The sequence below is a fragment of the Ctenocephalides felis genome, unplaced genomic scaffold, assembly GCF_003426905.1.
Source record: "Ctenocephalides felis isolate EL2017-DRISC unplaced genomic scaffold, ASM342690v1 CF-g0.4_SCAFFOLD_01492, whole genome shotgun sequence".
NCBI classification, from domain to species: Eukaryota; Metazoa; Arthropoda; class Insecta; order Siphonaptera; family Pulicidae; genus Ctenocephalides; species Ctenocephalides felis.
In genome coordinates this window covers 26,785,863-26,813,454 of record NW_020537646.1, presented here as the reverse complement: position 1 = coordinate 26,813,454, position 27,592 = coordinate 26,785,863, and the positions used below count along the sequence as shown (strand labels likewise).

Genomic DNA, 27,592 nt, shown 5'->3' with positions numbered 1-27,592 from the left:
CACTTGTGGTTGTTGCACTTGAGGCAATTGCTGTGGCAACTGTTGTGGCTGTTGTTGCTGTGGTAATTGTTGAGGTAATTGTTGTGGTACTTGTTGGGGATATTGGGGCATTTGTGGCACTTGTTGAGGGTATTGGGGCATTTGTGGTACTTGTTGAGGGTATTGGGGCATTTGTGGCAATTGTTGAGGGTATTGGGGCATTTGAGGTAATTGTTGGGGATATTGGGGCATTTGTGGCAATTGTTGTTGAACTTGAGTCCATGGCTGTTGTACTTGTTGTTGCTGTGGTTGTTGTTGTTGTTGTTGTTGTTGAGGGAAGAACTGACCAGCTAATCCGCCACCCAAAAAGTTACCACCTAAACCACCGCCTAAAAATCCTTCTGCAGTGTTGACTGCGTTGTCAAACATATTTCCCCAGCCGTTTGGGATGGAACTTAGCTGTAATAAAATTGATTTTTTTTTCAATTAGAAGACACTATTCAATTTTCATATATTTATTGATAATACTGACCATTTTTCCGTATTCGCTGAATATGCCACCACCATGTCTTCCTACATCACTAATCATACCGCCTGTTCCGGTTAAACCAACTTTGCTGTAAGCTCCACCAATTGAACTGCTCACACCTAGATTACAAATAGAATTTACGATTTACAATGAGCATAATTGTAAAGATTCTGTTAAGTTTAAGTTTTCCTAATAGTTTATTTATAATTATTTGGAAATATCTAAGTGTGAAGCAAATAGTGTTGATGTAGGTATAATATTATTTCAAAGTATGTATTAATATACTCTAGGATCATTTGACACTTCAAGTTTATAACTATATTATTAACTTCCCGAAGAAGAAGTTTATGTTTTATCAAAAATCCGATTCGTTAATTTTATGATTTCTCGACGTTTCAAGCCATTCTGAATCGAATGAAACCAAATTTGGAAGAAGTATGTATGTGTGTGTGTGTGAACAGATTTTTTTACCGTAAATCGACGTTTTCTCAAAAATGGCTGAATCTATTTCAAAACTTTAAAAGTCGATCGATGTATCTCAATGAGGACTAGCGTTTATCAATTTTGCGCGACAATCAGCCAAGCCGTTTCTTTGTAAATAGCAGAAAAGTGAAAAAAATTCTGTCCACGTTTTAGCCCGTAGTTCTAAATCGATCTTGAAAATTCAAAAACCATTCGAAAGATATTGATTGGGAATCGTGCTGATAGGTAAAGATCGGCCGAGCCGTTTTCTTGTAATAAAGTGTTAGAAAAAAAAAATTCGACGATTTTTATTATTATTATTTTGGCGGTAGATACCATAGTCTTTTAGATCATACTAAAATACTACGGCTCTATGACAATTGGTTAACTTTAAAAATTAGTCAAAGTTTGCAAAAATTGGTATCGTTTTTGGCATTTGTCAAAATTAGACCTTTCTTAAAAATTTTCTTAAAAATTCCTGAACCGATTTCAGAAATATAAAAGACATCTGATGTATCTCAATGAGGACTATTGTTTGTCAGTTTTGTGCGACGATCTGCCAAGCCGTTTCGTTGTAATTTGAAAAAAAAGTGTCAAACTTTTCGTCCTTATTTCAGCTCATACTACCGAATCGATTTTAAAAAATCAAAAACTGTTCGAAAGATATTAGTTGGAAATGATACTGATAAGTTCTAGGTGAAAATCTACCGAGCCGTTTTCTTGTAATTCGTTGTTGAAAAAAAAATTGAACCGATTTTAATGAAACTTTTTTTGATGATATATATCATGGTCTTATACAACTTATTGAAACATTACGACCTTACGACGAGTAGTTTAATTTTAAAAATTCGTCAAAGTTTAAGAAAATTAGTAGTTTTTTTGACGTTTGTTAAAATTAAAATTGGACGATTTTACTTGGTATAACGATAGAGTACTTGGTTTTAATAAACATATCAAGCCATCAAAGTCCAATGGAAACTGGTTCAATTATAACAATTGTTGATTTCTGAAAATTTACTTTTAGAATATACTCCTTGTCAAAGTGTTCACTCGTTTTCAATTATGTGTAATAAATCCATTCGGAATACTTTTAATCACTCATAAATTAATTTAGTTTTTATTGATTAAGTCAATTAATTATACATATCGGGAAGTTCATGTAACTTGCCCCAAGGCAAAATACCAAACCAACTAGTTAAATTTTCAATTTGAAAGATATTGTAAATTATATTATAAAAGCAAGATAGACTAAAGTGAAATAAAAATATTAAATTTTATTACCATCAATCAAGTTTCCTGGAATAGTTCCGGTTACTTCCAATCCAGTGCCAATAGCATCAGTGTTAGCACGGTTGACACCGGCAGCGGCAGGAAGAATGACCAAAGGTGATCCATTGGAAGTCTAAATTATTTTTTAAAAAATTAATTCAAAACTAATATTTCTAATATAAAATACGATGGCTAAAATATTACCTGAATGAGTGCGATGGTAGCCAAAGCCGCGAGGAGTGATTTGAAGAATGCCATTTTGTCTTTGCTTAGGACCTAATCCGTCTGCTACCATTTGAGTCTAAATTTCTTCTTTATACTAAATATTCACATGACTTTTGTCAAAACATTTCCAATGTCAGTTATCCAATCATTAAAATATAAATATTGTCGCACAGATCATTCTGGAAAAATATTATTCTGTCTTATCTTTATTTACATTTTCTCCGTCACGTTGAAAAATTAGTTGATCATTCTATTTTTATATAATCGAAATTCAGAAACAGTGTTAATTCATATTTATTTTAAATTTAGCAGTTGCACAAATAATAAATTAATTAATTTGATTCTATAATTATATTCTAATGCGCATTTTTAAATTAATAAGATTGTAAGGCCGTAACATTGAAATATCTTGAATTATAAAAAGTTTAGTATCATTATAGTAATATAGGTGGCATTGTCATACATAGACGACATTCTTAGTATTGACTTTTTCTTAAAAAATTGTTAATCTGATTTGAGTTACTTATAATTTTAATTTGTTTCTGTAATTATTAGTATTTTTGAAGTGTAATTGTATATTTTTAAATATTTTCATTGATAATGATTGTAAAACCTTTAAACATGTTGTGTAAAAAACCTTACAGCACAACAGTGTTATACCTACGGAAAATGCCAATATGTAGTGATCATATATTACCCAGTAAAAATAAATTCAATAAAAGACAAAATCATATTTTTTGTGAAAAAATTTAAACTGTTTCATTGTAATGTTATTATTTTTATAAGTTAATATTATTATAATTCGATATTACTTAGAAAAACATTGGTCTTTAAAATCTATGCAAAAGTTATTCATATCATGTAAATTTTTATAAGTATTATTAAATTTAATAATTATTGATAAAATATTAATCATATCAAGAAAATATATAAGGATTTTTATTAAAATTCAAATTCAACATGTTTTGCATAATTACAATTTCTATAAAAACATTTTATTTAACCTACTAAAATATGCTTTGCCTATGTAACAACATTTTAGAAAATTGGTTTTTACTGTTCTAATTATCTTACTAATATTTATATTTACCATTGAAAGTCGACTGAAATTTTACTACTTTATATGTCAAATTAAAAGTCAAATAAAATTGACATTATTAAATTTTCATTCCCGTACTTTCATATCAAATGAAATATTTTTAAGCATGCCTTTGAAATACATTATATAAAAAATTTATATATAATTACTATATGGAATGTAGTGCATATCTTAAATAAGATATCATCCTAGGATCCTAAATAATAATCAATATTTTAATTTGAAAAAATAAATTTTATCGCTAATCTCGTAGACAAAGATACAATAGTATATAATATTAATTAAATTTATATTTATAAATATGTATTTATAACTATTTGATGGAAATTTACTAATAGGCCAATTAGGCGTGCCATTTGCATATAATAAAAATTCGACATTTTTATAATAATTACTTTTTATTGCATCATGTAAAAATTAAATAAACCACCATAATAATTGCTACCAATATATTTTTTTATCTATTTCTCAATCAATCAAACAAATCAATTTTTATGATTCAAAATTATTTTATATATAATTACAACCAAAAATTATAAACACAATTAAACTATTCAGTAGTAATAAACAGTTTATTTATATACGGTTATATTTAATTTGGAAAATTTAAAATATAAAATAAATCTCAGATTCATTATAAATAAATATTTTCATATTGCTATAATCAGAAATTTAGTTGCCGCTTAAAAACTTTTAAAGAAACCATTCACTGCATTTGCTGCATCACCAAAAAAATTGTTGCTTATTGGCTCTTCCTGAAATAGTACAAGAAAATTAATATATGCACTACTTTGAATTTATATCGATATTATTTGACAATTACTTTTTGTTCCTGATTGCTAACTGGTTCTGATACTTCAGCTACGGCTTCCGAATTTTCCACATTTTCTGGTACCACAACTGATGTTTCAGGTTCAACTTCATTTTTTGCTATACCTATTATCACGTAACATTTTACATAGTTATGTCATAAAAATACACTGTTACAAAACTGTATCAATTTTATATTTATAACCTCTTTCCAATTCATCAATTAGAGATCCAGATACTTCTAATTCAGCTTTTGGCACTTGATCATCAGCAACAAGGCTAGTATGGAAAACCAAAGGAGATCCCAAAGTAATCTAAAATAAATGATTACTTTTTTACTTTATTTTTGTAACACTTTATTTTATATATGGACCATAATTACACATAATGTACGAAACTTATTATTTCATAAAAATAAAACATTTACCTGAATGAAGGTAATAGCGGCGAAAGCCACAAGCAATGCCTTTACGAAAGTCATGGTGCATTTATTTGGATGGTTAACAGTCTGTTCGTCTTTTTTCGTTTTTGCTGCTTATATACAATATCTTCACGTGCCATAATTCAAGTCAATTTTTAATTCCAATTGTTATCAAAATATTATTGACTCTTTTATATTCTTCTTACGTCACATGTTTACTTTTTTTATTAGCACAAGATAATAATCCTTGATGAATTCATAAATTCTAATTATAATCACTTATTGGATTATTGAAGTTTAAAAGTATATATTTTAAAGTAGAAATTTAAAAGTATCAATAAAAGTATTAAAATTTATAATTTGTTTTTTGGCATTCAATTTTTAACTATCTTAACCCAGCTTTTATTTATTTATTTATTTTTATTTATTCATAAGCAAGTCGTAATTAATAATAATAGATATTATTTTAGGCTCTTGTCAAGCTTATTCATAGTTAATATTAAAAGGATAGTAATTTTATAATAATCATAGTAGCTGCACGAATTTCGCTTCTGAAAAAAAGAGCTGAAAAAAAGCATTCGAACATTAAATACAATTAATAATCATCAATAAATAATAATTAATCATCAAGTTCATCATATTAAAGTCTATTTGACCACCAATCAAGCTCAAAATTCTTGCACAAGGTAAAAATTTTAAGATAATAAAATAGCAATAAAAAAAATAAAATTTTTTTTTGTAATATTTGCAAATATACTATAAAAAATAAGCATATTTTTACCTTATTTTTACATATAAAGATTTATGAGTTCATATTCATACATGTATATATAATATATATATATATATATATATATATATATATATATATAGCAGCAAATCACCATAAATCATATTTACTCTCCGAGTTTGAAAATTTATCACCTGTAGTATGAAAGATAGTAGTAAATGACTTCTTAGAACATAGTTGCAGATTTTTTTACTGCTGTTATCTTAAGTTAGGTCTATATACTTTTCAAATCTTTTACCTACTAATTAAGCGACAAATAAAGCAAGATATATGAAAAATTTAAAATAAAATTCAATTATTCGGAATGCACAAAAATCGTTCAAAAGTAATAATTCGCTTTTGAACTCGTCTATGTGTGTTGTCTCATACACTACTCTATACTGTACTATGTAGCAAAATATATAAAAATCTAAAATTAAATTCAAACATCCGGAATGCTAAAAAATCGTTGAAAAGTCGTAATTCAGTTTTGAGATCGCTTATGGATGTTTTCTCATATACTACTGTGTACTGTGAACAAATATGAGTTAGACATCATTTACAACATTTGAAATCTTCACCTATTCTTTTAAATTTAATTTATCCCCCTCAAAAGAATCCTTTTCTGATACAATGCAACTATGCCAACACTTTTGCCTTTTTGATTGGCTTTCATGTTTTTAATTGAGTCAAAACGATGTTCAGGCAATAGTCTTTCGAGTTTAGAGAATAGCCTGAAATGCTAAATCAGGCGAATACGACGTTTGTGGGACAATTGGTCAAATTCTTGGCGAAATCGTCAAGAAAGAACGAGTGCAGTATGGAATTGCAGTTATATATTTCTTACTCTGATGAAGCAATCAGTCACATCTGCATCTTATTTTTAAAAACATATATATATATATATATATATATATATATATATATATATAACGAAACATGTCCATATATATTAGGGTGGTCCTTAATATGGACATTTTTGAATTTATTTGCTCCAATGGCTCAAATGCTTCCTAATTGGTAAAAAAATATCTCTAAAAGTTTTAGCTTTTAATATTAACTTTTAGATAAAGCGCAATCCAATCAAAGTTTCGTAAGGATTAAATTAAGATTAGATCTCTACTTCCATGTGGCTATTATAATATTCTAGTATCTTATCTCGCCAATACGAAATTCAAAGTACGTGTCAACACTGAAACTTCAATATCTCATCAGATTGAGGCAGGAGTTCCACAAGGCAGTATTTTGGCGCCGTTTCTATATATCTTCTTCACTAGTGATTTTTCAACTCTTCAATCATCCACAACAACTACCTTTGCTGACGACATAGCAGTTCTTTCAATGATAATATGGAGAACTCTTAGAACTATCATACCTTTATATGAACAGAATAGTAGAATCACTTATTGAAGTGATTCTCTAAATATCAATATAATATTTGATATTATATGTGTGCGAGTGAATGACATAAAACAAATAGCTCGTAGATTGGTCATGTATTCTGAGTGAGTGCTATTGAAAATAAAATTTAAAAAAATGATAACGGAGCGATGAGTGAATCAAGAGTGACAAATCATGTCATGATTTATTAAAAATTCGATGCTTTACATAACTAGTTTTTTATAATTTGTTTTGAAGAGCGTCGAAATTTCAATTAAACTCATTCATTTATTTGCTAAGTTATATTTAAAAAACATTTTTAAAATTTTTGAAATTTTTTCCATGCTAATTCCTTCTGAAACTTTGATTGAATTGCGCTCTATCTAAAAGTTAATATTAAGAGCTAAAACTTACAGAGAACTTTTTTTTATCAATTTGGAAGCATTCGAGCCCCTAGGAGCAAGGACATACGAAAATGTCCATATTAAGGACCACCCTAATATCTATATATATATATATATATATATATATATATACATATATAATTAAATAACACGATATAAAATAAGTGCAAAAGGATAATTCTGACTTTAATAAGAAAGTGAAATAATAATAATAGGGTGAAAATATAAAATGGTAACAATTTAAATACTTTATTTTATACGTAATATATATATATATATATATATATATATATATATATATATATATACTCGATATAGAAAAAAAATAATACGAAAATATATCAAAAAATCTAAAGAAATATTAGTATTATCATATACAAATCTAGTTTAAATTTTACATTTGAAAATCATTTATTATATTCACAACAGTCTTAAAAATAATATAATCTCATCAGAAAGAGAATATGCAAACACTTGGTTGCCTTCTAGCAACTCTGAATTAAGGAGTTACATCCCAAGTCATGGAACATATATTCGAATACTGTTTTATACTTTAAATATAAATTTTAGATTTACAATTCATATATAGTAAAATTTATTATATATAGTAAAAGTTATATAGTGCTATAATAAAAAAAATATGAATTCATTTGGCATCTCTTGTTAATGTGAACATTTCTAAGTGTTTTGAGCAATAACATCGAGAATGTATATTATATGAACGATATCATATATAGTAATAATAATTAAATATTTGAAAATGTTTAAAACGATTGTTATTAACCATTGATTGACATTCATTGATAAATGATTTTTCGAATATTCGAATCTGGTAATCTCGAATATTTAATTCTTGTACGGGAAGTTCCAGCATTTCGAATCTCTTGAAAGTTCGAGGAAACATAAAATCAGAAAAATCAGATTTTTTTGCGAGAAAAAACTTCTCCTTCGGGAAAAGACTTAGAACAAAATGCATTATTATATTACTTTTATTTATATCTCAAACAAAAATTTAGAATGTATGGCATTAATACAAAATTCTTTAGATAACATAATTCTTTATAAGAGAACTATTGATATATTTCAAATAATTTCATAATCGAGTATCAATCATCATTCAAGCTTAAACTTTTCGCGATCCAAGGTTGATCCGACCCAAGAATCCACTAAGTGCTTCCAAGGCATTATCGATCACATCATCTACCATCTTTGCGATCTGAAATATAAAAAATGTGTAAAACCTATGTCGAGTATATTATTATATTAGGCGAATTGTTTACTTACCTTATCAACCGTGGTAGTAGGTTTTACTGGTGGCTCAACTGCTGGTTGCTCGGGTTTAACTGCGGGCTGTTCTGGCTCAACTGCTGGTTGCTCGGGTTCAACTGCTGGCTGTTCTGGCTCAACTGCTGGCTGTTCTGGCTCAACTGCTGGCTGTTCTGGCTCAACTGCTGGCTGCTCGGGTTCAACTGCTGGCTGCTCGGGTTCAACTGCTGGCTGTTCTGGCTCAACTGCTGGCTGTTCTGGCTCAACTGCTGGCTGTTCTGGCTCAACTGCTGGCTGTTCTGGCTCAACTGCTGGCTGTTCTGGCTCAACTGCTGGCTGTTCTGGCTCAACTGCAGGCTGTTCTGGCTCAACTGCAGGCTGTTCTGGCTCAACTGCAGGCTGTTCTGGCTCAACTGCTGGCTGTTCTGGCTCAATTGCTGGCTGTTCTGGCTCAACTGCTGGCTGTTCTGGCTCAACTGCTGGCTGTTCTGGCTCAACTGCTGGCTGTTCTGGCTCAACTGCTGGTTGCTCGGGTTCAACTGCTGGTTGCTCGGGTTCAACTGCTGGTTGCTCGGGTTCAACTGCTGGTTGCTCGGGTTCAACTGCTGGTTGCTCGGGTTCAACTGCTGGTTGCTCGGGTTCAACTGCTGGTTGTTCGGGTTCAACTAAGGGCTGTTCTGGCTCAACTGCTGGTTTCTCGGGTTCAACTGCTGGCTGTACTGGCTCAACTGCTGGTTTCTCGGGTTCAACTGCTGGCTGTACTGGCTCAACTGCTGGTTGTTCGGGCTCAACTGCTGGTTGCTCGGGTTCAACTGTTGGTTGTTCGGGCTCAACTGCTGGTTGTTCGGGCTCAACTGCTGGCTGTTCTGGATCAACTGCTGGTTGCTCGGGTTCAACTGCTGGTTGCTCGGGTTCAACTGCTGGTTGCTCGGGTTCAACTGCTGGTTGCTCGGGTTCAACTGCTGGTTGTTCTGGCTTAACTGCTGGCTGTTCTGGCTCAACTGCTGGTTGTTCTGGCTCAACTGCTGGCTGTTCTGGCTCAACTGCTGGCTGTTCTGGCTCAACTGCTGGCTGTTCTGGCTCAACTGCTGGCTGTTCTGGCTCAACTGCTGGCTGTTCTGGCTCAACTGCTGGTTGTTCTGGCTCAACTGCTGGCTGTTCTGGCTCAACTGCTGGTTGTTCTGGCTCAACTGCTGGCTTTCTGGCTCAACTGCTGGCTTTTCTGGCTCAACTGCTGGCTGTTCTGGCTCAACTGCTGGCTGTTCTGGCTCAACTGCTGGCTGTTCTGGCTCAACTGCTGGCTGTTCTGGCTCAACTGCTGGCTGTTCTCGGGTTCAACTGCTTGTTGCTCGGGTTCAACTGCTGGCTGTTCTGGCTCAACTGCTGGTTGCTCGGGTTCAACTGCTGGCTGTTCTGGCTCAACTGCCGGCTGTTCTGGCTCAACTGCCGGCTGTTCTGGCTCAACTGCCGGCTGTTCTGGCTCAACTGCTGGCTGTTCTGGCTCAACTGCTGGCTGTTCTGGCTCAACTGCTGGCTGTTCTGGCTCAACTGCTGGCTGTTCTGGCTCAACTGCTGGCTGTTCTGGCTCAACTGCTGGCTGTTCTGGCTCAACTGCTGGCTGTTCTGGCTCAACTGCTGGCTGTTCTGGCTCAACTGCTGGTTGCTCGGGTTCAACTGCTGGTTGCTCGGGTTCAACTGCTGGCTGATCTGGCTCAACTGCTGGTTGTTCGGGTTCAACTGCTGGTTGTTCGGGTTCAACAGCTGGTTGTTCGGGTTCAACTGCTGGTTGTTCGGGTTCCACTGCTGGCTGCTCGGGTTCAATTGCTGGCTGTTCTGGCTCAACTGCTGGTTGCTCGGGCTCAACTGCTGGCTGCTCGGGTTCAACTGCTGGTTGCTCGGGTTCAACTGCTGGTTGCTCGGGTTCAACTGCTGGTTGCTCGGGTTCAACTGCTGGTTGCTCGGGTTCAACGGCTGGCTGTTCTGGCTCAACGGCTGGCTGTTCTGGCTCAACGGCTGGCTGTTCTGGCTCAACGGCTGGCTGTTCTGGCTCAACGGCTGGCTGTTCTGGCTCAACGGCTGGCTGTTCTGGCTCAACTGCTGGTTGTTCTGGCTCAACGGCTGGCTGTTCTGGCTCAACTGCGGGTTGCTCGGGTTCAACTGCTGGCTGTTCTGGCTCAACTGCGGGTTGCTCGGGTTCAACTGCTGGCTGTTCTGGCTTAACAGCTGGTTGTTCGGGTTCAACGGCTGATTGCTCGGGTTCAACGGCTGGCTGTTCTGGCTCAACGGCTGGCTGTTCTGGCTCAACTGCTGGTTGTTCTGGCTCAACTGCTGGCTGTTCTGGCTCAACTGCTGGCTGCTCGGGTTCAACTGCTGGCTGCTCGGGTTCAACTGCTGGTTGTTCGGGTTCAACGGCTGGTTGTTCTGGCTCAACGGCTGGCTGTTCTGGCTCAACGGCTGGCTGTTCTGGCTCAACGGCTGGCTGTTCTGGCTCAACGGCTGGCTGTTCTGGCTCAACGGCTGGCTGTTTTGGCTCAACTGCTGGCTGTTCTGGCTCAACTGCTGGCTGTTCTGGCTCAACCGCCGGCTGTTCTGGCTCAACCGCCGGCTGTTCTGGCTCAACGGCTGGCTGTTCTGGCTCAACGGCTGGCTGTTCTGGCTCAACTGCTGGTTGCTCGGGTTCAACTGCTGGTTGTTCGGGCTCAACTGGTGGTTGCTCGGGTTTAACTGGTGGTTGCTCGGGCTCAACTGGTGGTTGCTCGGGCTCAACTGGTGGTTGTTCAGGTTCAACGGCTGGTTGCTCGGGTTCAACGGCTGGTTGTTCGGGTTCAAGGGCTGGTTGCTCGGGATCAACGGCTGGTTGCTCGGGTTCAACGGCTGGTTGCTCGGGTTCAACGGCTGGTTGCTCGGGTTCAACGGCTGGTTGCTCGGGTTCAACTGCTGGTTGTTCTGGCTCAACTGCTGGTTGTTCTGGCTCAACTGCAGGCTGTTCTGGCTCAACTGCAGGCTGTTCTGGCTCAACTGCAGGCTGTTCTGGCTCAACTGCTGGCTGTTCTGGCTGTTCTGGCTCTACTGCTGGCTGTTCTTCTGGCTGCTGTTCTGGCCGTTCTGGCTGCTGTTCTGGCTCAACCGCTGGCTGTTCTGGCTCAACCGCTGGCTGTTCTGGCTCAACCGCTGGCTGTTCTGGCTCAACTGCTGGCTGTTCTGGCTCAACTGCTGGCTGTTCTGGCTCAACTGCTGGCTGTTCTGGCTCAACTGCTGGCTGTTCTGGCTCAACTGCTGGCTGTTCTGGCTCAACTGCTGGCTGTTCTGGCTCAACTGCTGGCTGTTCTGACTCAACTGCTGGTTGTTCGGGATCAACTGCTGGTTGCTCGGGTTCAACTGCTGGTTGTTCGGGTTCAACTGCTGGTTGTTCGGCTTCAACTGCTGGCTGTTCTGGCTTAACTGCTGGCTGTTCTGGCTCAACTGCTGGCTGTTCTGGCTCAACTGCTGGCTGTTCTGGCTCAACTGCTGGTTGTTCGGGTTCAACTGCTGGTTGTTCGGCTTCAACTGCTGGCTGTTCGGGTTCAACTGCTGGCTGTTCTGGCTCAACTGCTGGCTGTTCTGGCTCAACTGCTGGCTGTTCGGGTTCAACTGCTGGTTGTTCGGGTTCAACTGCTGGTTGTTCGGGTTCAACTGCTGGTTGTTCGGGTTCAACTGCTGGTTGTTCGGGTTCAACTGCTGGTTGTTCGGGTTCAACTGCTGGTTGTTCGGGTTCAACTGCTGGTTGCTCGGGTTCAACTGCTGGTTGTTCGGGTTCAACTGCTGGTTGTTCGGGTTCCACTGCTGGCTCTTTGGGTTCAACTGCTGGCTCTTCGGGTTCAACTGCTGGCTCTTCGGGTTCAACTGCTGGCTGCTCTGGCTCAACTGCTGGCTGCTCTGGCTCAACTGCTGGCTGTTCTGGTTCAACTGCTGGCTGTTCTGGCTCTACAGCTGGTTGCTCGGGTTCAACTGCAGGTTGCTCAGGTTCAACTGCTGGTTGCTCGGGTTCAACTGCTGGTTGCTCGGGTTCAACTGCTGGTTGCTCGGGTTCAACTGCTGGTTGCTCGGGTTCAACTGCTGGTTGCTCGGGTTCAACTGCTGGCTGTTCTGGTTCAACGGCGGGCTGCTCGGGTTCAACGGCTGGCTGCTCGGGTTCAACGGCTGGCTGCTCGGGTTCAACTGCTGGCTGCTCGGGTTCAACTGCTGGTTGCTCGGGTTCAACTGCTGGTTGTTCGGGTTCAACGGCGGGCTGTTCTGGTTCAACGGCGGGCTGTTCTGGTTCAACGGCGGGCTGTTCTGGTTCAACGGCTGGCTGCTCGGGTTCAACTACTGGCTGTTCTGGCTCAACTGCTGGTTGCTCGGGTTCAACTGCTGGTTGCTCGGGTTCAACTGCTGGTTGCTCGGGTTCAACTGCTGGTTGCTCGGGTTCAACTGCTGGTTGCTCGGGTTCAACTGCTGGTTGCTCGGGTTCAACTGCTGGTTGCTCGGGTTCAACTGCTGGTTGCTCGGGTTCAACTGCTGGTTGCTCGGGTTCAACTGCTGGTTGCTCGGGTTCAACTGCTGGTTGCTCGGGTTCAACTGCTGGTTGCTCGGGTTCAACTGCTGGTTGCTCGGGTTCAACGGCTGGTTGCTCGGGTTCAACGGCTGGTTGCTCGGGTTCAACGGCAGGTTGCTCGGGTTCAACGGCTGGTTGCTCGGGTTCAACGGCTGGTTGCTCGGGTTTCAACGGCTGGTTGCTCGGGTTCAACGGCTGGTTGCTCGGGTTCAACGGCTGGTTGCTCGGGTTCAACGGCTGGTTGCTCGGGTTCAACGGCTGGTTGCTCGGGTTCAACGGCTGGTTGCTCGGGTTCAACGGCTGGTTGCTCGGGTTCAACGGCTGGTTGCTCGGGTTCAACGGCTGGTTGCTCGGGTTCAACGGCTGGTTGCTCGGGTTCAACGGCGGGCTGTTCTGGCTCAACGGCTGGTTGCTCGGGTTCAACGGCGGGCTGTTCTGGCTCAACTCCTGGCTGTTCTGGCTCAACTGCTGGCTGTTCTGGCTCTACTGATGGCTGTTCTGGCTGCTGTTCTGGCTGTTCTGGCTGTTCTGGCTGCTGTTCTGGCTGTTCTGGCTGCTGTTCTGGCTGCTGTTCTGGCTCAACCGCTGGCTGTTCTGGCTCAACCGCTGGCTGTTCTGGCTTAACTGCTGGCTGTTCTGGCTCAACTGCTGGCTGTTCTGGTTCAACTGCTGGCTGTTCTGGCTCAACTGCTGGCTGTTCTGGCTCAACTGCTGGTTGTTCGGGATCAACTGCTGGTTGCTCGGGTTCAACTGCTGGTTGTTCGGGTTCAACTGCTGGTTGTTCGGCTTCAACTGCTGGCTGTTCTGGCTCAACTGCTGGCTGTTCGGGTTCAACTGCTGGTTGTTCGGGTTCAACTGCTGGTTGTTCGGGTTCAACTGCTGGTTGTTCGGGTTCAACAGCTGGTTGCTCGGGTTTAACTGCTGGTTGTTCGGGTTCAACTGCTGGTTGTTCGGGTTTAACTGCTGGTTGTTCGGGTTCAACTGCTGGTTGTTCGGGTTCAACTGCTGGTTGTTCGGGTTCAACTGCTGGTTGTTCGGGTTCAACTGCTGGTTGTTCGGGTTCAACTGCTGGTTGTTCGGGTTCAACTGCTGGTTGTTCGGGTTCAACTGCTGGTTGTTCGGGTTCAACTGCTGGTTGTTCGGGTTCAACAGCTGGTTGCTCGGGTTCAACTGCTGGTTGTACGGGTTCAACTGCTGGTTGTTCGGGTTCCACTGCTGGCTCTTTGGGTTCAACTGCTGGCTCTTCGGGTTCAACTGCTGGCTGCTCTGGCTCAACTGCTGGCTGCTCTGGCTCAACTGCTGGCTGCTCTGGCTCAACTGCTGGCTGCTCTGGCTCAACTGCTGGCTGCTCTGGCTCAACTGCTGGCTGTTCTGGTTCAACTGCTGGTTGTTCGGGTTCAACTGCTGGTTGTTCGGGTTCAACTGCTGGTTGTTCGGGTTCAACTGCTGGTTGTTCGGGTTCAACTGCTGGTTGTTCGGGTTCAACTGCTGGTTGTTCGGGTTCAACTGCTGGTTGTTCGGGTTCAACTGCTGGTTGTTCGGATTCAACAGCTGGTTGTTCGGGTTCAACTGCTGGTTGTTCGGGTTCAACAGCTGGTTGTTCGGGTTCAACTGCTGGTTGCTCGGGTTCAACTGCTGGTTGTTCGGGTTCAACTGCTGGCTCTTTGGGTTCAACTGCTGGCTCTTCGGGTTCAACTGCTGGCTGCTCTGGCTCAACTGCTGGCTGCTCTGGCTCAACTGCTGGCTGCTCTGGCTCAACTGCTGGCTGCTCTGGCTCAACTGCTGGCTGTTCTGGTTTAACTGCTGGCTGTTCTGGCTCTACAGCTGGTTGCTCGGGTTCAACTGCAGGTTGCTCGGGTTCAACTGCTGGTTGCTCGGGTTCAACTGCTGGTTGCTCGGGTTCAACTGCTGGTTGCTCGGGTTCAACGGCTGGCTGCTCGGGTTCAACGGCTGGCTGCTCGGGTTCAACTACTGGCTGCTCGGGTTCAACTCCTGGTTGCTCGGGTTCAACTGCTGGTTGCTCGGGTTCAACTGCTGGTTGCTCGGGTTCAACTGCTGGTTGCTCGGGTTCAACTGCTGGTTGCTCGGGTTCAACTGCTGGTTGCTCGGGTTCAACTGCTGGTTGCTCGGGTTCAACTGCTGGTTGCTCGGGTTCAACTGCTGGTTGCTCGGTTCAACGGCGGGCTGTTCTGGTTCAACGGCGGGCTGTTCTGGTTCAACGGCGGGCTGTTCTGGTTCAACGGCGGGCTGTTCTGGTTCAACGGCGGGCTGCTCGGGTTCAACGGCTGGCTGCTCGAGTTCGACTACTGGCTGTTCTGGCTCAACTGCTGGTTGCTCGGGTTCAACTGCTGGTTGCTCGGGTTCAACTGCAGGTTGCTCGGGTTCAACTGCTGGTTGCTCGGGTTCAACTGCTGGATGTTCTGGCTCAACGGCTGGCTGTTCTGGCTCAACGGCTGGCTGTTCTGGCTCAACGGCTGGCTGTTCTGGCTCAACGGCTGGCTGTTCTGGCTCAACGGCTGGCTGTTCTGGCTCAACGGCTGGCTGTTCTGGCTCAACGGCTGGTTGTTCTGGCTCAACGGCTGGCTGTTCTGGCTCAACGGCTGGCTGTTCTGGCTCAACGGCTGGCTGTTCTGGCTCAACGGCTGGCTGTTCTGGCTCAACGGCTGGCTGTTCTGGCTCAACGGCTGGCTGTTCTGGCTCAACGGCTGGCTGTTCTGGCTCAACGGCTGGCTGTTCTGGCTCAACGGCTGGCTGTTCTGGCTCAACGGCTGGCTGTTCTGGCTCAACGGCTGGCTGTTCTGGCTCAACGGCTGGCTGTTCTGGTTCAACTGCTGGCTGTTCTGGCTCAACTGCTGGCTGTTCTGGCTCAACTGCTGGCTGTTCGGGTTCAACTGCTGGTTGTTCGGCTTCAACTGATGGCTGTTCTGGCTCAACTGCTGGTTGTTCGGGTTCAACTGCTGGTTGTTCGGGTTCAACAGCTGGTTGTTCGGGTTCAACTGCTGGTTGTTCGGGTTCAACTGCTGGTTGTTCGGGTTCAACAGCTGGTTGCTCGGGTTCAACAGCTGGTTGCTCGGGTTCAACTGCTGGTTGTTCGGGTTCCACTGCTGGCTCTTTGGGTTCAACTGCTGGCTCTTCGGGTTCAACTGCTGGCTGCTCTGGCTCAACTGCTGGCTGCTCTGACTCAACTGCTGGCTGCTCTGGCTCTACAGCTGGTTGCTCGGGTTCAACTGCAGGTTGCTCGGGTTCAACTGCAGGTTGCTCGGGTTCAACTGCTGGTTGCTCGGGTTCAACTGCTGGTTGCTCGGGTTCAACTGCTGGCTGTTCTGGTTCAACTGCTGGCTGTTCTGGTTCAACTGCTGGCTGTTCTGGTTCAACTGCTGGTTGCTCGGGTTCAACTGCTGGCTGCTCGGGTTCAACTACTGGTTGCTCGGGTTCAACTGCTGGTTGCTCGGGTTCAACTGCTGGTTGCTCGGGTTCAACTGCTGGTTGTTCGGGTTCAACTGCTGGTTGCTCGGGTTCAACTGCTGGTTGCTCGGGTTCAACTGCTGGTTGCTCGGGTTCAACTGCTGGTTGCTCGGGTTCAACTGCTGGTTGCTCGGGTTCAACTGCTGGTTGCTCGGGTTCAACTGCTGGTTGCTCGGGTTCAACTGCTGGTTGCTCGGGTTCAACTGCTGGTTGCTCGGGTTCAACTGCTGGTTGCTCGGTTTCAACTGCTGGTTGCTCGGGTTCAACTGCTGGTTGCTCGGGTTCAACTACTGGTTGCTCGGGTTCAACTGCTGGTTGCTCGGGTTCAACTGCTGGTTGCTCGGGTTCAACTGCTGGTTGCTCGGGTTCAACTGCTGGTTGCTCGGGTTCAACGGCGGGCTGTTCTGGTTCAACGGCGGGCTGTTCTGGTTCAACGGCGGGCTGTTCTGGTTCAACGGCGGGCTGTTCTGGTTCAACGGCGGGCTGCTCGGGTTCAACGGCTGGCTGCTCGGGTTCAACTACTGGCTGTTCTGGTTCAACTGCTGGTTGCTCGGGTTCAACTGCTGGTTGCTCGGGTTCAACTGCTGGTTGCTCGGGTTCAACTGCTGGTTGCTCGGGTTCAACTGCTGGTTGCTCGGGTTCAACTGCTGGTTGCTCGGGTTCAACTGCTGGTTGCTCGGGTTCAACTGCTGGTTGCTCGGGTTCAACTGCTGGTTGCTCGGGTTCAACTGCTGGATGTTCTGGTTCAACGGCTGGCTGTTCTGGCTCAACGGCTGGCTGTTCTGGCTCAACGGCTGGCTGTTCTGGCTCAACGGCTGGCTGTTCTGGCTCAACGGCTGGCTGTTCTGGCTCAACGGCTGGCTGTTCTGGCTCAACGGCTGGCTGTTCTGGCACAACGGCTGGCTGTTCTGGCTCAACGGCTGGCTGTTCTGGCTCAACGGCTGGCTGTTCTGGCTCAACGGCTGGCTGTTCTGGCTCAACGGCTGGCTGTTCTGGCTCAACGGCTGGCTGTTCTGGCTCAACGGCTGGCTGTTCTGGCTCAACGGCTGGCTGTTCTGGCTCAACGGCTGGCTGTTCTGGCTCAACGGCTGGCTGTTCTGGCTCAACGGCTGGCTGTTCTGGCTCAACGGCTGGCTGTTCTGGCTCAACGGCTGGCTGTTCTGGCTCAACGGCTGGCTGTTCTGGCTCAACGGCTGGCTGTTCTGGCTCAACGGCTGGCTGTTCTGGCTCAACAGCTGGCTGTTCTGGCTCAACTGCTGGCTGTTCTGGCTGTTCTGGCTGTTCTGGCTCAACTGCTGGTTGCTCGGGTTCAACTGCTGGTTGCTCGGGTTCAACTGCTGGTTGCTCGGGTTCAACTGATGGCTGTTCTGATTCTTCCACAGGTTCCTTTGACTCTGCAGGTTCTTCTGTTGGGGTTTCTGTCCCTGGATCTTCTAATTTGAGGCACTCCTTGGCAGCTTCAATAATTTTCTGAACTTCTTCTTCTGCTTGCTGCACTGCTGGTAAAGCACATTCTTCTACTTCTTCTTTTAGCATTTCTAGTCTATCTGACAGTTCTTTAACTTTATCTTCAAATTCTTGTTGAACAATAATTTGATGTTGTTTTACCTTTTGAAAATATCAAAATTAGCATATTGTATGAGGTGTGTGTTGTAATATTACTATAATTTATTTGTTGCAATTTTGTTTTGGTAATAATATGAAAAATAGTTACCCCTTGGAAGCATCGTTCCGTATTTTGTGTGTTTGGTAGTAATTGCAAGCATGCTGCATATTCTTTTGCTATTTCTTCGGTTTTCTTTCCTAACTCGTGTACGGTTTGTTGAGTTTCATTGTAAATAGCATTTGCTTCGTCTCTTCTTTCTTCTAAACAAGTTTTTAAAGCATCATCTGCACTTTGCATTACTTCTTGCGCTTTTTCGTGTTGTTCTCTTATGCATTGTTTTGCTGCTTCTGACATCTTCTCATTTTGTAATAGATCGTCTAAACTGTTGCTTACCTAATTAATTAAAGTTTAAAAGTTTGGCACTTAAATAGATTTTTTTGAATTATTATTATTATTTATTATACTTTTACCTCTGTGACTTGACGATGAATTTCGTATTTTCCTATTGCTTCATATCTTTTGGTATATCTTTCAAATTCTGCGAAATCTGCATCTAATACTTCCATATTATACATTGCACTTCTTGAAACTTCATATTCAAATTTCCTCGCTAAATCTTGTGCTTTTCTCATTGTTGATCTTGTAATCATATTTTGGAAAACTGAACCAAATACGGGAAATCTACTACTCGACGCAGGTACTTCAATGTTATCAAATACATTTTTTGCGATATTTCCCCAAATATTAGGCACAATAGATACCTTAAAAATAAAAACAAAATTTGTAATTTTGAATTAAAAATTAACTTGAGGGTAGGTTTGTAGAACATACGAATCTTCCTGCTTGTGTTCCAAAATCCGTAATAGTGTTTCCAATTCCATTTAAGCCTATTTGATTGAATCCACTTCCTACAGCCTGGCTAATGCCTGATAAAAGCAAATTATAAATATACAAATCTATTTTGACTTTACCAAAACGGATTTTCTAACGAAACATAAAAATATCGCTCGAGAATGTAAGATAAAATATATTATAAAATATCTAATTAAAATAATACCTTGTATAATGCTTCCAGGAACATATCCAGTCGATTCACGTGGCTCTGCATTTTGTGTGGGACTTCCTAAGTTATTATCAAATCCAAATAATGGAGTTCCATTTGAAGACTATACCAAATATAAATTATATTTTATCATATTAATAAAATCCGCGTTTATGTTATAATCAAGTACATTTCGAATGTAAAATATAAATTTTTACATTCATATTTTTCTCATTACGATTGCTTTTTACTTACATGTAACAGAGCTAATGTGGCAATCACCACTATCAGCGATTTTATCGCCATTTTTGAAAGAACTCGAAAGCTCTTTTGGCAAGCATAATTGTAATTGATTCCTCTTATACGTCCTAATCATGTGACCGTTATGTTCAAAATATTATTTTTAAAATAATTGATCAAAATACATTTGAATAAACAAATTAATCAAATAACCGCATAATTATGTATCAAAGAATTATCTTCGCGAATCGCTCATGTATGAATTGATGTTATTTTTTACTGATAACATTTTTGCGACAATTGTAAGCTGAATTTCACCTTCTCAGTCGGATAAAGTTTAATGCATTTAATAAATTAAGAATAATATTAGTATTGAACAATTTTGTAAAAATATCAGAAAAGTCGATCTGTTTGATAGAAGTGCGACGTTATTATTACTATTTGGTTAAAAGGTTTAGTTTAAATTTTATAAATTATCATCAAATCAATAATATATATAAATAAGTCCAAAAAAGATTGTTCAATTAATAGTTATGATATATAAATTCCAAATGTATTAACTGAAGTATCTTATTAATTACAGCTGTAATCATTATAATAAAATTCTAATAAAATTACTGAATGTTAAGATGTGTGATAAAACACAAAACTTAGTAACTTGGACTGTAAATTTTGTATTCATATATTTTCACATTCATATTAATAGAAGTAACAATATAACAATTAGTATAAATTAGTATGAATCATAATTAGTATAATTAATGAAACTCAAATATAAAATTTATTATGTGAAAAAAAAATTATATGTGAATTCTATAATAGTTCAAAATATTGTCGATTTGTCGATGATTTTAATATTGGCGATTGACATTGATTAATTTCAGAAACTTAGTATAGAGATATGTTTGTCGTGTAATATTGTGATAAAAATGTAATAAATTAATAAACCTTTTTTAATACGTGTAAATTTACATAAAAATAATTTATGAATTTAATTATGTATTTTAAATCGTTTGTGAGAACATTTTATGGTTTTGCTACTTATTATTGTGATAAAGTAATTCAGTATTACCCGATATGATATTATACATATATCGATAGTAAATAATAACAAGTAATTCAATAACAGTTTCTATACTAGTTTAAACTATGTATTTCTGATGTATTGCTTATCATATGTGAATGGAGATATACTATTCCAAAATTATATCCTTATTATTACATTGATAACCTTGGAACTTTGTAACATGCCATAAATATATCGCAATATTTTCTTAACATTAATCATAAATTTGTATGTTCTTGGTTATAAGCAAGTAATAACAAAACAATTTCTGCATTTAGGCTATGTATTTCAACCATCTATAATTATTTTCATTTTGTATATTGGCATATACTATAACATAATTAAACACGTGGGCATCCTACTTGTGACAAAAGTTTGACAAAATTGTTATACTGCATAATATAACTACGGGATAGTCTTAGCATTTTTTTTATTTCTAGTTATGAACAAATCTTAACATGAGTTTCTGTACTATTTTAGATTTATTCACAAGATATATGATTATTTTCAGTTTGTGTATACGATATACTAAGGCATAATCATACATGTTGATATCTGTGGAGCAAAAGTGGTATAATGCAAAAATAATTGCGAAATGCTAATGGAGAATGTAAATGGTAATGCAATTAATCCATAAATTGTTGAAAAAATCTGAAAAGAGATTATATATATTTTTGTGTTATATATTGAATTCAGTAATATATACGAGGTCTGTTCAAAAAGTACCCGGAATTACTAATAATTAAATTTCGCGGGTCTGGAGTGTCTGATTGTCAAAATTTTTTTTTTATTGTGTTGGTATACATGCCCCTAAAGTATGATGAAATTTTCAGCTATATTCACTGTTTACTTTGTCTGTGGTAGTCGCTAAGGTTCGACGTGTTTTTCTGAGCTCGGCGATTTTTACAATGGAAGAATTGAAAAGTCAAAGAATTTGTATTAAATTTTGCGTAAAAAATGAAATAAAGTGTTGCAAAGTGCAAAAATTCACCAGATATGGCTCCGTGTGACTTTTTCCTATTCCCAAAGTTGAAGAGACCCATGAAACGACGGCGGTTTTCCTCGATTGAAGAAAATCGCTGAGAGTGCTCAAGGACATATCAAAAAGTGAATATCAAGGGTGCTTCGAAAATTGGAAAAAACGCTGGCATAAGTGTATTATATCTGGGGGGGACTACTTTGTAGGGGACCACATTAATGTAGACGAATAAATAAATATTTTTTTGAAAAAACGAAAATTCCGGGTACTTTTTGAACAGACCTCGTATATATATATATATATATATATATATATTATATATATATATATATATATTGTGTATTAACCTACCGAGCCAGCGCATGCGAGAAATGTGGAATCCTTTCCTGCACAGTTCCTGATTATATTGGGAATAATTCCCAGTACGAAGAGGATATCTCTTATAATTTTAGCTATCTAATAATTTATTATTTTTTTAGATAAAATGTATAATGCAAATTTATACATTGTATTTTTATCACTTACTGCATTGAAAATTGCTAGAAATTGGTTAAAAAGCATTGCTTGGATTTTCTGTAGATTTGTGCTAAAAATTCTTCCAATGATTCTAGAAATATAGCAAACCATTCCACAATCCTCAAATTAAAGATGTTGGACCCTCTTATAACAGCTTGAATAATTGACCTTACCTGTATTACAATAATTAACTAAATATAGCGTTTGAACGTTTAATATAAAGTATAAATATGACGTTAACATATTTTTTTATTAACTATAGTTCATAAAATAGGTAATTTACCAATGAAACAGTTACTCTTGTCATGTTCTCAACTCCATTCAAAATTACGACAGGAATACCTATCACTGCATTTACCATTGATCTACAATGAACAAATAGTTAGCAATATAGGGTTATGATAATAAATAAGCAAATGTACATTAGCTCCTTAGTCAAAATCGAATAACTAAAACTTATAGTCAAACGTTCATTATTGTTATATTACGAGTATGTAGAGTTTCAAAGACTCTGAATATTATTATTATAAATTTGCTGTTCCTACGATTCTAACAAATTCAGTGAAATTATGAACTCAGCAACAGTTCAACGTAATAAAAAATATTCTATAAATTACTGTGATGGCTGAGGTAAGTCAACTGCAGTAACTTCTTCGCCTTCCAATAGCTCCTATTGAAAAGTAGAATATTAGTACTTATATTAGTATTTCTAAAACTATCATTCAAAAATATTATTGAATATTTGTATACCTGCGCAATTTCTTCATCGCCGTCCAATAATTCCTATTGAAAAGTAGAATATTAGTACATATATTAGTAATACTAAAACTATCATTCAAAAATATTTTTGAATATTTGTATACCTGCGCAATTTCTTCATCGCCTTCATCCTATTAAAAAGTAGATTATTAGTACATATATTAGTATTTCTAATACTATCATTCAAAAATATTTTTGAATATTTGTATACCTGCGCAAAATTTTGATTTACACATACTACTAAAAGTATTATGAACAAATAATACTTCATTTTTCTTATTTATATCTTTATATTCACCAATTATGACATAACTACTATTATATATTAAGAATGATTTTTAAAGTAATCAATAATAGAAAGCCTTGATTACTTGGAAATGATATTAACACTAACAACTTGGAGTTTCATAACTTGAATAAATAATAAATTTTGTAATGTTTCTATCAAACAAGTTTATGCTTTTTTACAACATAATCAAAAGTTACGCCTAAATTATTTTAATGATTAGTTCTAACACAAACTACAGTTTTATTGAATTGAAAAATTGTGATAAGTTATTGATGCAGAAATGAAAATGCATAAAAGTTCACTTGCTGGTTTATTAGATTATGTATTTGTTCATCTATAAAACTAATAGTTAAGAAAAATTATTTCAAGTTACAATTTCACACGATGCAATTTTCCACAACATCATTAATTTCTTCCAATCTGGATTCCCATTTATTCAAATTGTCTGAAGAACATTTTCCCAAATCTAAACGAAGTTCCACGACATTCCTGAGGGCTTCTCCTACTTTAATGCCAACATCAGTTGAAACTCTGGCTGCTGCTAGTTGTATATTTAATGCAACCTAAAATAATATAAAAAATAATTATTTTAGCAAATATTACAAGTAATTGTAATAATTATGAAAATATACTCTATGCTATAAAAGAACTTTATTAAAATTTTGATAAATAATTTATACAGAGCAAGGAACCTTTTGCATGCATTTGGCCGATTCTTTTCGTTCCCTGAAACTCATTCTTGCAGGCAATTTATCAGTACAATCATTTAGCTCATCAACTAATTCTTGAACACCTTCGAAAGCTTCATCAAATATTGCACCAAGATTATCACTTAAATCATTAGCTCCAAATAATTGACGACGAATACATGAATTTGCATCGTTGATTGTTGAATTGGCCAAAACTTTAACTGCAGCCAATTGATCCCTCAAGCATTGACGGGCAGAATCATCGAACATTTGTTGTAATAGTAATCCTCCAATATTTGTTTTGATCTGATAATAAATTGAGGCAATAGTAGTAGTATGTAAACTCTTTCGAGTTCAATAACTAGCAATATTTTACCTCCTCGGTTTCCTCTTGGATTTTTTCAGTGATGGAATTAAGAATGCCTACTGCGTCGTCATTCATTTCTTGGATGGCATTTTCAAATTTAAGTCTAGCATCATCAATAGCCTAAACAGATGAAGTAGTCAGTACAATTGAAAATTAATTTTGTAATTTATCTTACCATTGAAACAGCCTTTTCAAGTCGTTCCAAGGAAAGCTTTGCTTTAGACAAGGCTGGTCTCATCAATGCATCTCTAAATCTAAGCAAAAGTTCGGACTTTATTCTAATTGCTTCACTTATCAAATTCAAGGTTCCTTTTGTAACAGCTTCTATTTCTTTGGTTAGTGCAACTAAAACTTTACCGAGGCCTGTGAAAAAAATAAAATTAAAAAATTCTTTGTTGTTCAAGTCATCGGTTTGTGCTTTTCCTCAATCTCAGTGACATATTGTAGATATAATTAGACTTGTTAGTACTAAAGTTAAGAGTATCTAGCATTGATACTTTAATTAACTGTTACTCTCATTACGCATTATTACATTATTAATAATTTGCATTTAAGCTTACTACAGCTGAAAACTGTGAAACCATTAAAAAATTTGAAAATAGTTAAATAAGATGTATGTATATAAATATATAACAGTCTTGTATCTCACCAGTGGTTATGTCTGTAGTTACTTTAGCTACATTATCAAAAACTTCGGTAACTAAAACGTCCAAATTGTATACCAACTCCTGCAAAACATCTGAGACAATACCTCTTTGACTGATTTCGAAGGTTGTTGGAATAGCATTTTGGATTGGTTCTGCCTCTATGGTAGGAATGGCAATTGAAATCTACAAAACAAAAATATATGTGAATATTTTTTTAGCAATTTTTTAGGTAAGAATATATTTATATTCCAAATCAAGTTACAAAATGACATCTTACTTGAAAGAGGCTTAAAGCCACCAGAGCAAAAATGCAAGATGTCTTCAGCATTTCCGAAATTTCAGAATGCACTTGGAATAATCATGAGCAATTCACTTTAATTATTAGAGAAATGCAACATTTCCGACCATTTATATAAGCATAATTGTTATCTAATTTCTTTTTTCTCATTTTATTAGTTTGTTTAGGTATTAGACTAAAATAGCTAAATTTTGATTAAGTTCAGTAAATACTAGATAAAACGTGAAAGGCAGTATCTTATCATTCTTAATAAATTTATTATAATACCTACATTCTCCTTGTGCAATCTTCTTACATTAGTTGCATAAAATAGTAAAAATTATGCATACATCATAATTGCATACACACACACTCACACATTATATATATATATATATATATATATATATATATATATATATATATATATATATATATATATATATTATATATATATATAAATAATTATCAAATTTCTGTTTGTTAATAATGCATGTGTACCCATGTTAAATATTGTGTTTGCCCCAATATTTGATAAATTTATTTGCTCGTTATTTGACGTAATCAGCTTATCGCTGACTTAATTTGATATTACGTATTTTTCGGAAACAATAACTTGTTATAATGTAATTTTTATGAATTAATAAGTGTTTGGTATGTCAAATTTCGGAAAAATATTTGCTATCTTCAATGCAATTGTAAATTATGTTTGTTTAAAAATTGTAAAAACATTTTGGAGGTTGTACTTAAATTTCTGCTGATAAATATATATATATATATATATATATATATATATATATATATATATATATATGGAATATATTTTCATTAAATATTTTCGGACTTTTCAATAATGTTTAATTGCAAATATAGACAAATTAGTTGTAAATATATTATTATAAGTATAATAAAAATTTTTAGATGATGTAAATTCTTTGCTTTATTTAACTGTGAATAATATAACATTAACTACAGCATATGAAAACTCTTTTTGTAAGAGAATGTGCAATATGATTGATAGAAAAATGTTTGATAAATAAAATTCAAAAATCAATTAAGAAGAAACGGTTCAGTAGATCTTTACCAAACTCTCATCAGCACGATTTTCAACAAATATCATACAAACAGTTTGCGAAATTTTGAAATCGATTTTTTTGAGAAAAAATGTTGACGAAAAATTAATTGGTGATTATAAAGAAACAACACAGCCAATTGTGCAAAACAAATTACCACACATTCACATACTATTACTAATATTAGTGTCATATGATTCAGAATGACTTGAAACGTCGGCAAGAGTTTATCGTTCCGATACTGTACAGCCAATTATATGCTATTTTGTTTTCGTAGATTCCGTTCGGAAATTTTTTATGTTTTTGATCAAAGTTGACCGGCATGTTAGTAGTCTTAACATCGCACAGGAGCTGGAAAATAGACCAAAAAACAGTTTTAAACCAATAAACCAAAATTTTAAACCAAAAATAATGGATTATTTCCCCCAACCTAGTATAATGTAAAATATTATACAATACAATAGTGTCAAAAGTCTTATCATGAATTATTTTTACATTTTTCACTCGCACCTCATCGGGCGTATAGTCATACATCACACGTGATTCGCTTAGCGCCCTTCATCAAAATAAATAAAAAATCAGACGGGCTAAGAAGCATGAGACCATGGTTCATGGTATGAAAGCAAAATAAATAACAATCTTGAAAATTCCACCGGCATCATATATTATACGATGAGTCGCTCTTTTAAGGAGCGTTCTGCCAAGATCATTCATCATTCTCAGGCACAGCCGACTAGAGACTGAATGAAAACGAGACGTTCGTTTTTAGTAGTTTGAGTAAATTTGATATAGACGTCTTTAAATATAAAAGATATAAAATTTATTATAGCTTTTTATAAGATACATTTGTTACGAGTCTCCAAATTGCTAAAGAGATACATTTTGGATCATGTGAAGAATTATAATATATATCACACAGCATTCTCAAATGATAAGTTTATGGCACAAATCTAAAATTATTTCTGATAGCATGTCAAGGGCAAGATAAAAATTTATATTACTCCATCTACTTATGGATATTCTCAAATATGTTAATATAACAACAAATTTTCAACAAAACAATTACAGAATGTGTATTCACGCAGTGATTTTACGAGACACTATTAAGAAGCATTTTTTAGAATAAACTCTAATCTTTTGACATTTCTAAATAACATTATTTTATTACACTAAAATAGTTCAGATTTAAGATGAAAACGTCTTTTTATACCCATAGTTATATTTCGGAAAATGATATGTATATAACGTATGTAACAAGTCAATGTATGTACAAATGTTAAAGAACTAATTTTTGGTGATGGTTAATTTTGAATTCATTTTAGTTGATCATTTGTTAATTTCAAGATTTTACTTTAATCTCAATAAATCAATTTTTATATATCGTAAATAAT

General features: G+C 37.8%; 3 protein-coding genes across 3 annotated transcripts in view; all 3 read right to left on the bottom strand.

Annotated features, from left to right (window-relative positions):
* LOC113371095 (regulator of nonsense transcripts 1-like) overlaps positions 1-2,497 on the bottom strand; it is a 3,518-nt gene extending 1,021 nt beyond the window's left edge. The window contains exons 1-4 of the mRNA XM_026611740.1: positions 2,444-2,497; positions 2,252-2,372; positions 512-627; positions 4-438 (exon numbers count right to left, since the gene is read on the bottom strand). Of these exons, the coding sequence (XP_026467525.1) occupies positions 4-438; positions 512-627; positions 2,252-2,372; positions 2,444-2,497 (726 nt within the window). The remainder of the gene's footprint in view (positions 1-3; positions 439-511; positions 628-2,251; positions 2,373-2,443) is intronic.
* A 5,973-nt stretch (positions 2,498-8,470) lies between these two features.
* LOC113371094 (titin homolog) lies at positions 8,471-23,130 on the bottom strand. Its single transcript, XM_026611739.1, has 24 exons — positions 23,071-23,130; positions 22,964-22,990; positions 22,851-22,883; positions 22,718-22,770; positions 22,384-22,465; positions 19,315-19,423; positions 19,089-19,183; positions 18,728-19,018; positions 18,366-18,650; positions 17,885-18,259; positions 16,037-17,428; positions 15,355-15,643; positions 15,009-15,304; positions 14,869-14,965; positions 13,896-14,821; positions 13,674-13,849; positions 12,098-13,616; positions 11,496-11,631; positions 11,255-11,445; positions 10,572-10,626; positions 10,247-10,521; positions 9,112-9,648; positions 8,632-8,760; positions 8,471-8,563 (listed from the first exon to the last, which is right to left on the bottom strand). Exons 1-24 carry the CDS (start codon positions 23,128-23,130, stop codon positions 8,471-8,473), a joined length of 7,521 nt encoding a protein of 2,506 aa, XP_026467524.1.
* A 311-nt stretch (positions 23,131-23,441) lies between these two features.
* On the bottom strand, positions 23,442-25,217 carry LOC113369861. The gene is made up of 6 exons (XM_026610459.1): positions 25,129-25,217; positions 24,854-25,034; positions 24,380-24,567; positions 24,214-24,324; positions 23,841-24,143; positions 23,442-23,711 (listed from the first exon to the last, which is right to left on the bottom strand). The coding sequence occupies exons 1-6, from the start codon at positions 25,177-25,179 to the stop codon at positions 23,526-23,528; spliced, it is 1,020 nt and encodes a 339-aa protein (XP_026466244.1). The 5' UTR covers positions 25,180-25,217; the 3' UTR covers positions 23,442-23,525.
* Positions 25,218-27,592: the final 2,375 nt, after the last annotated feature.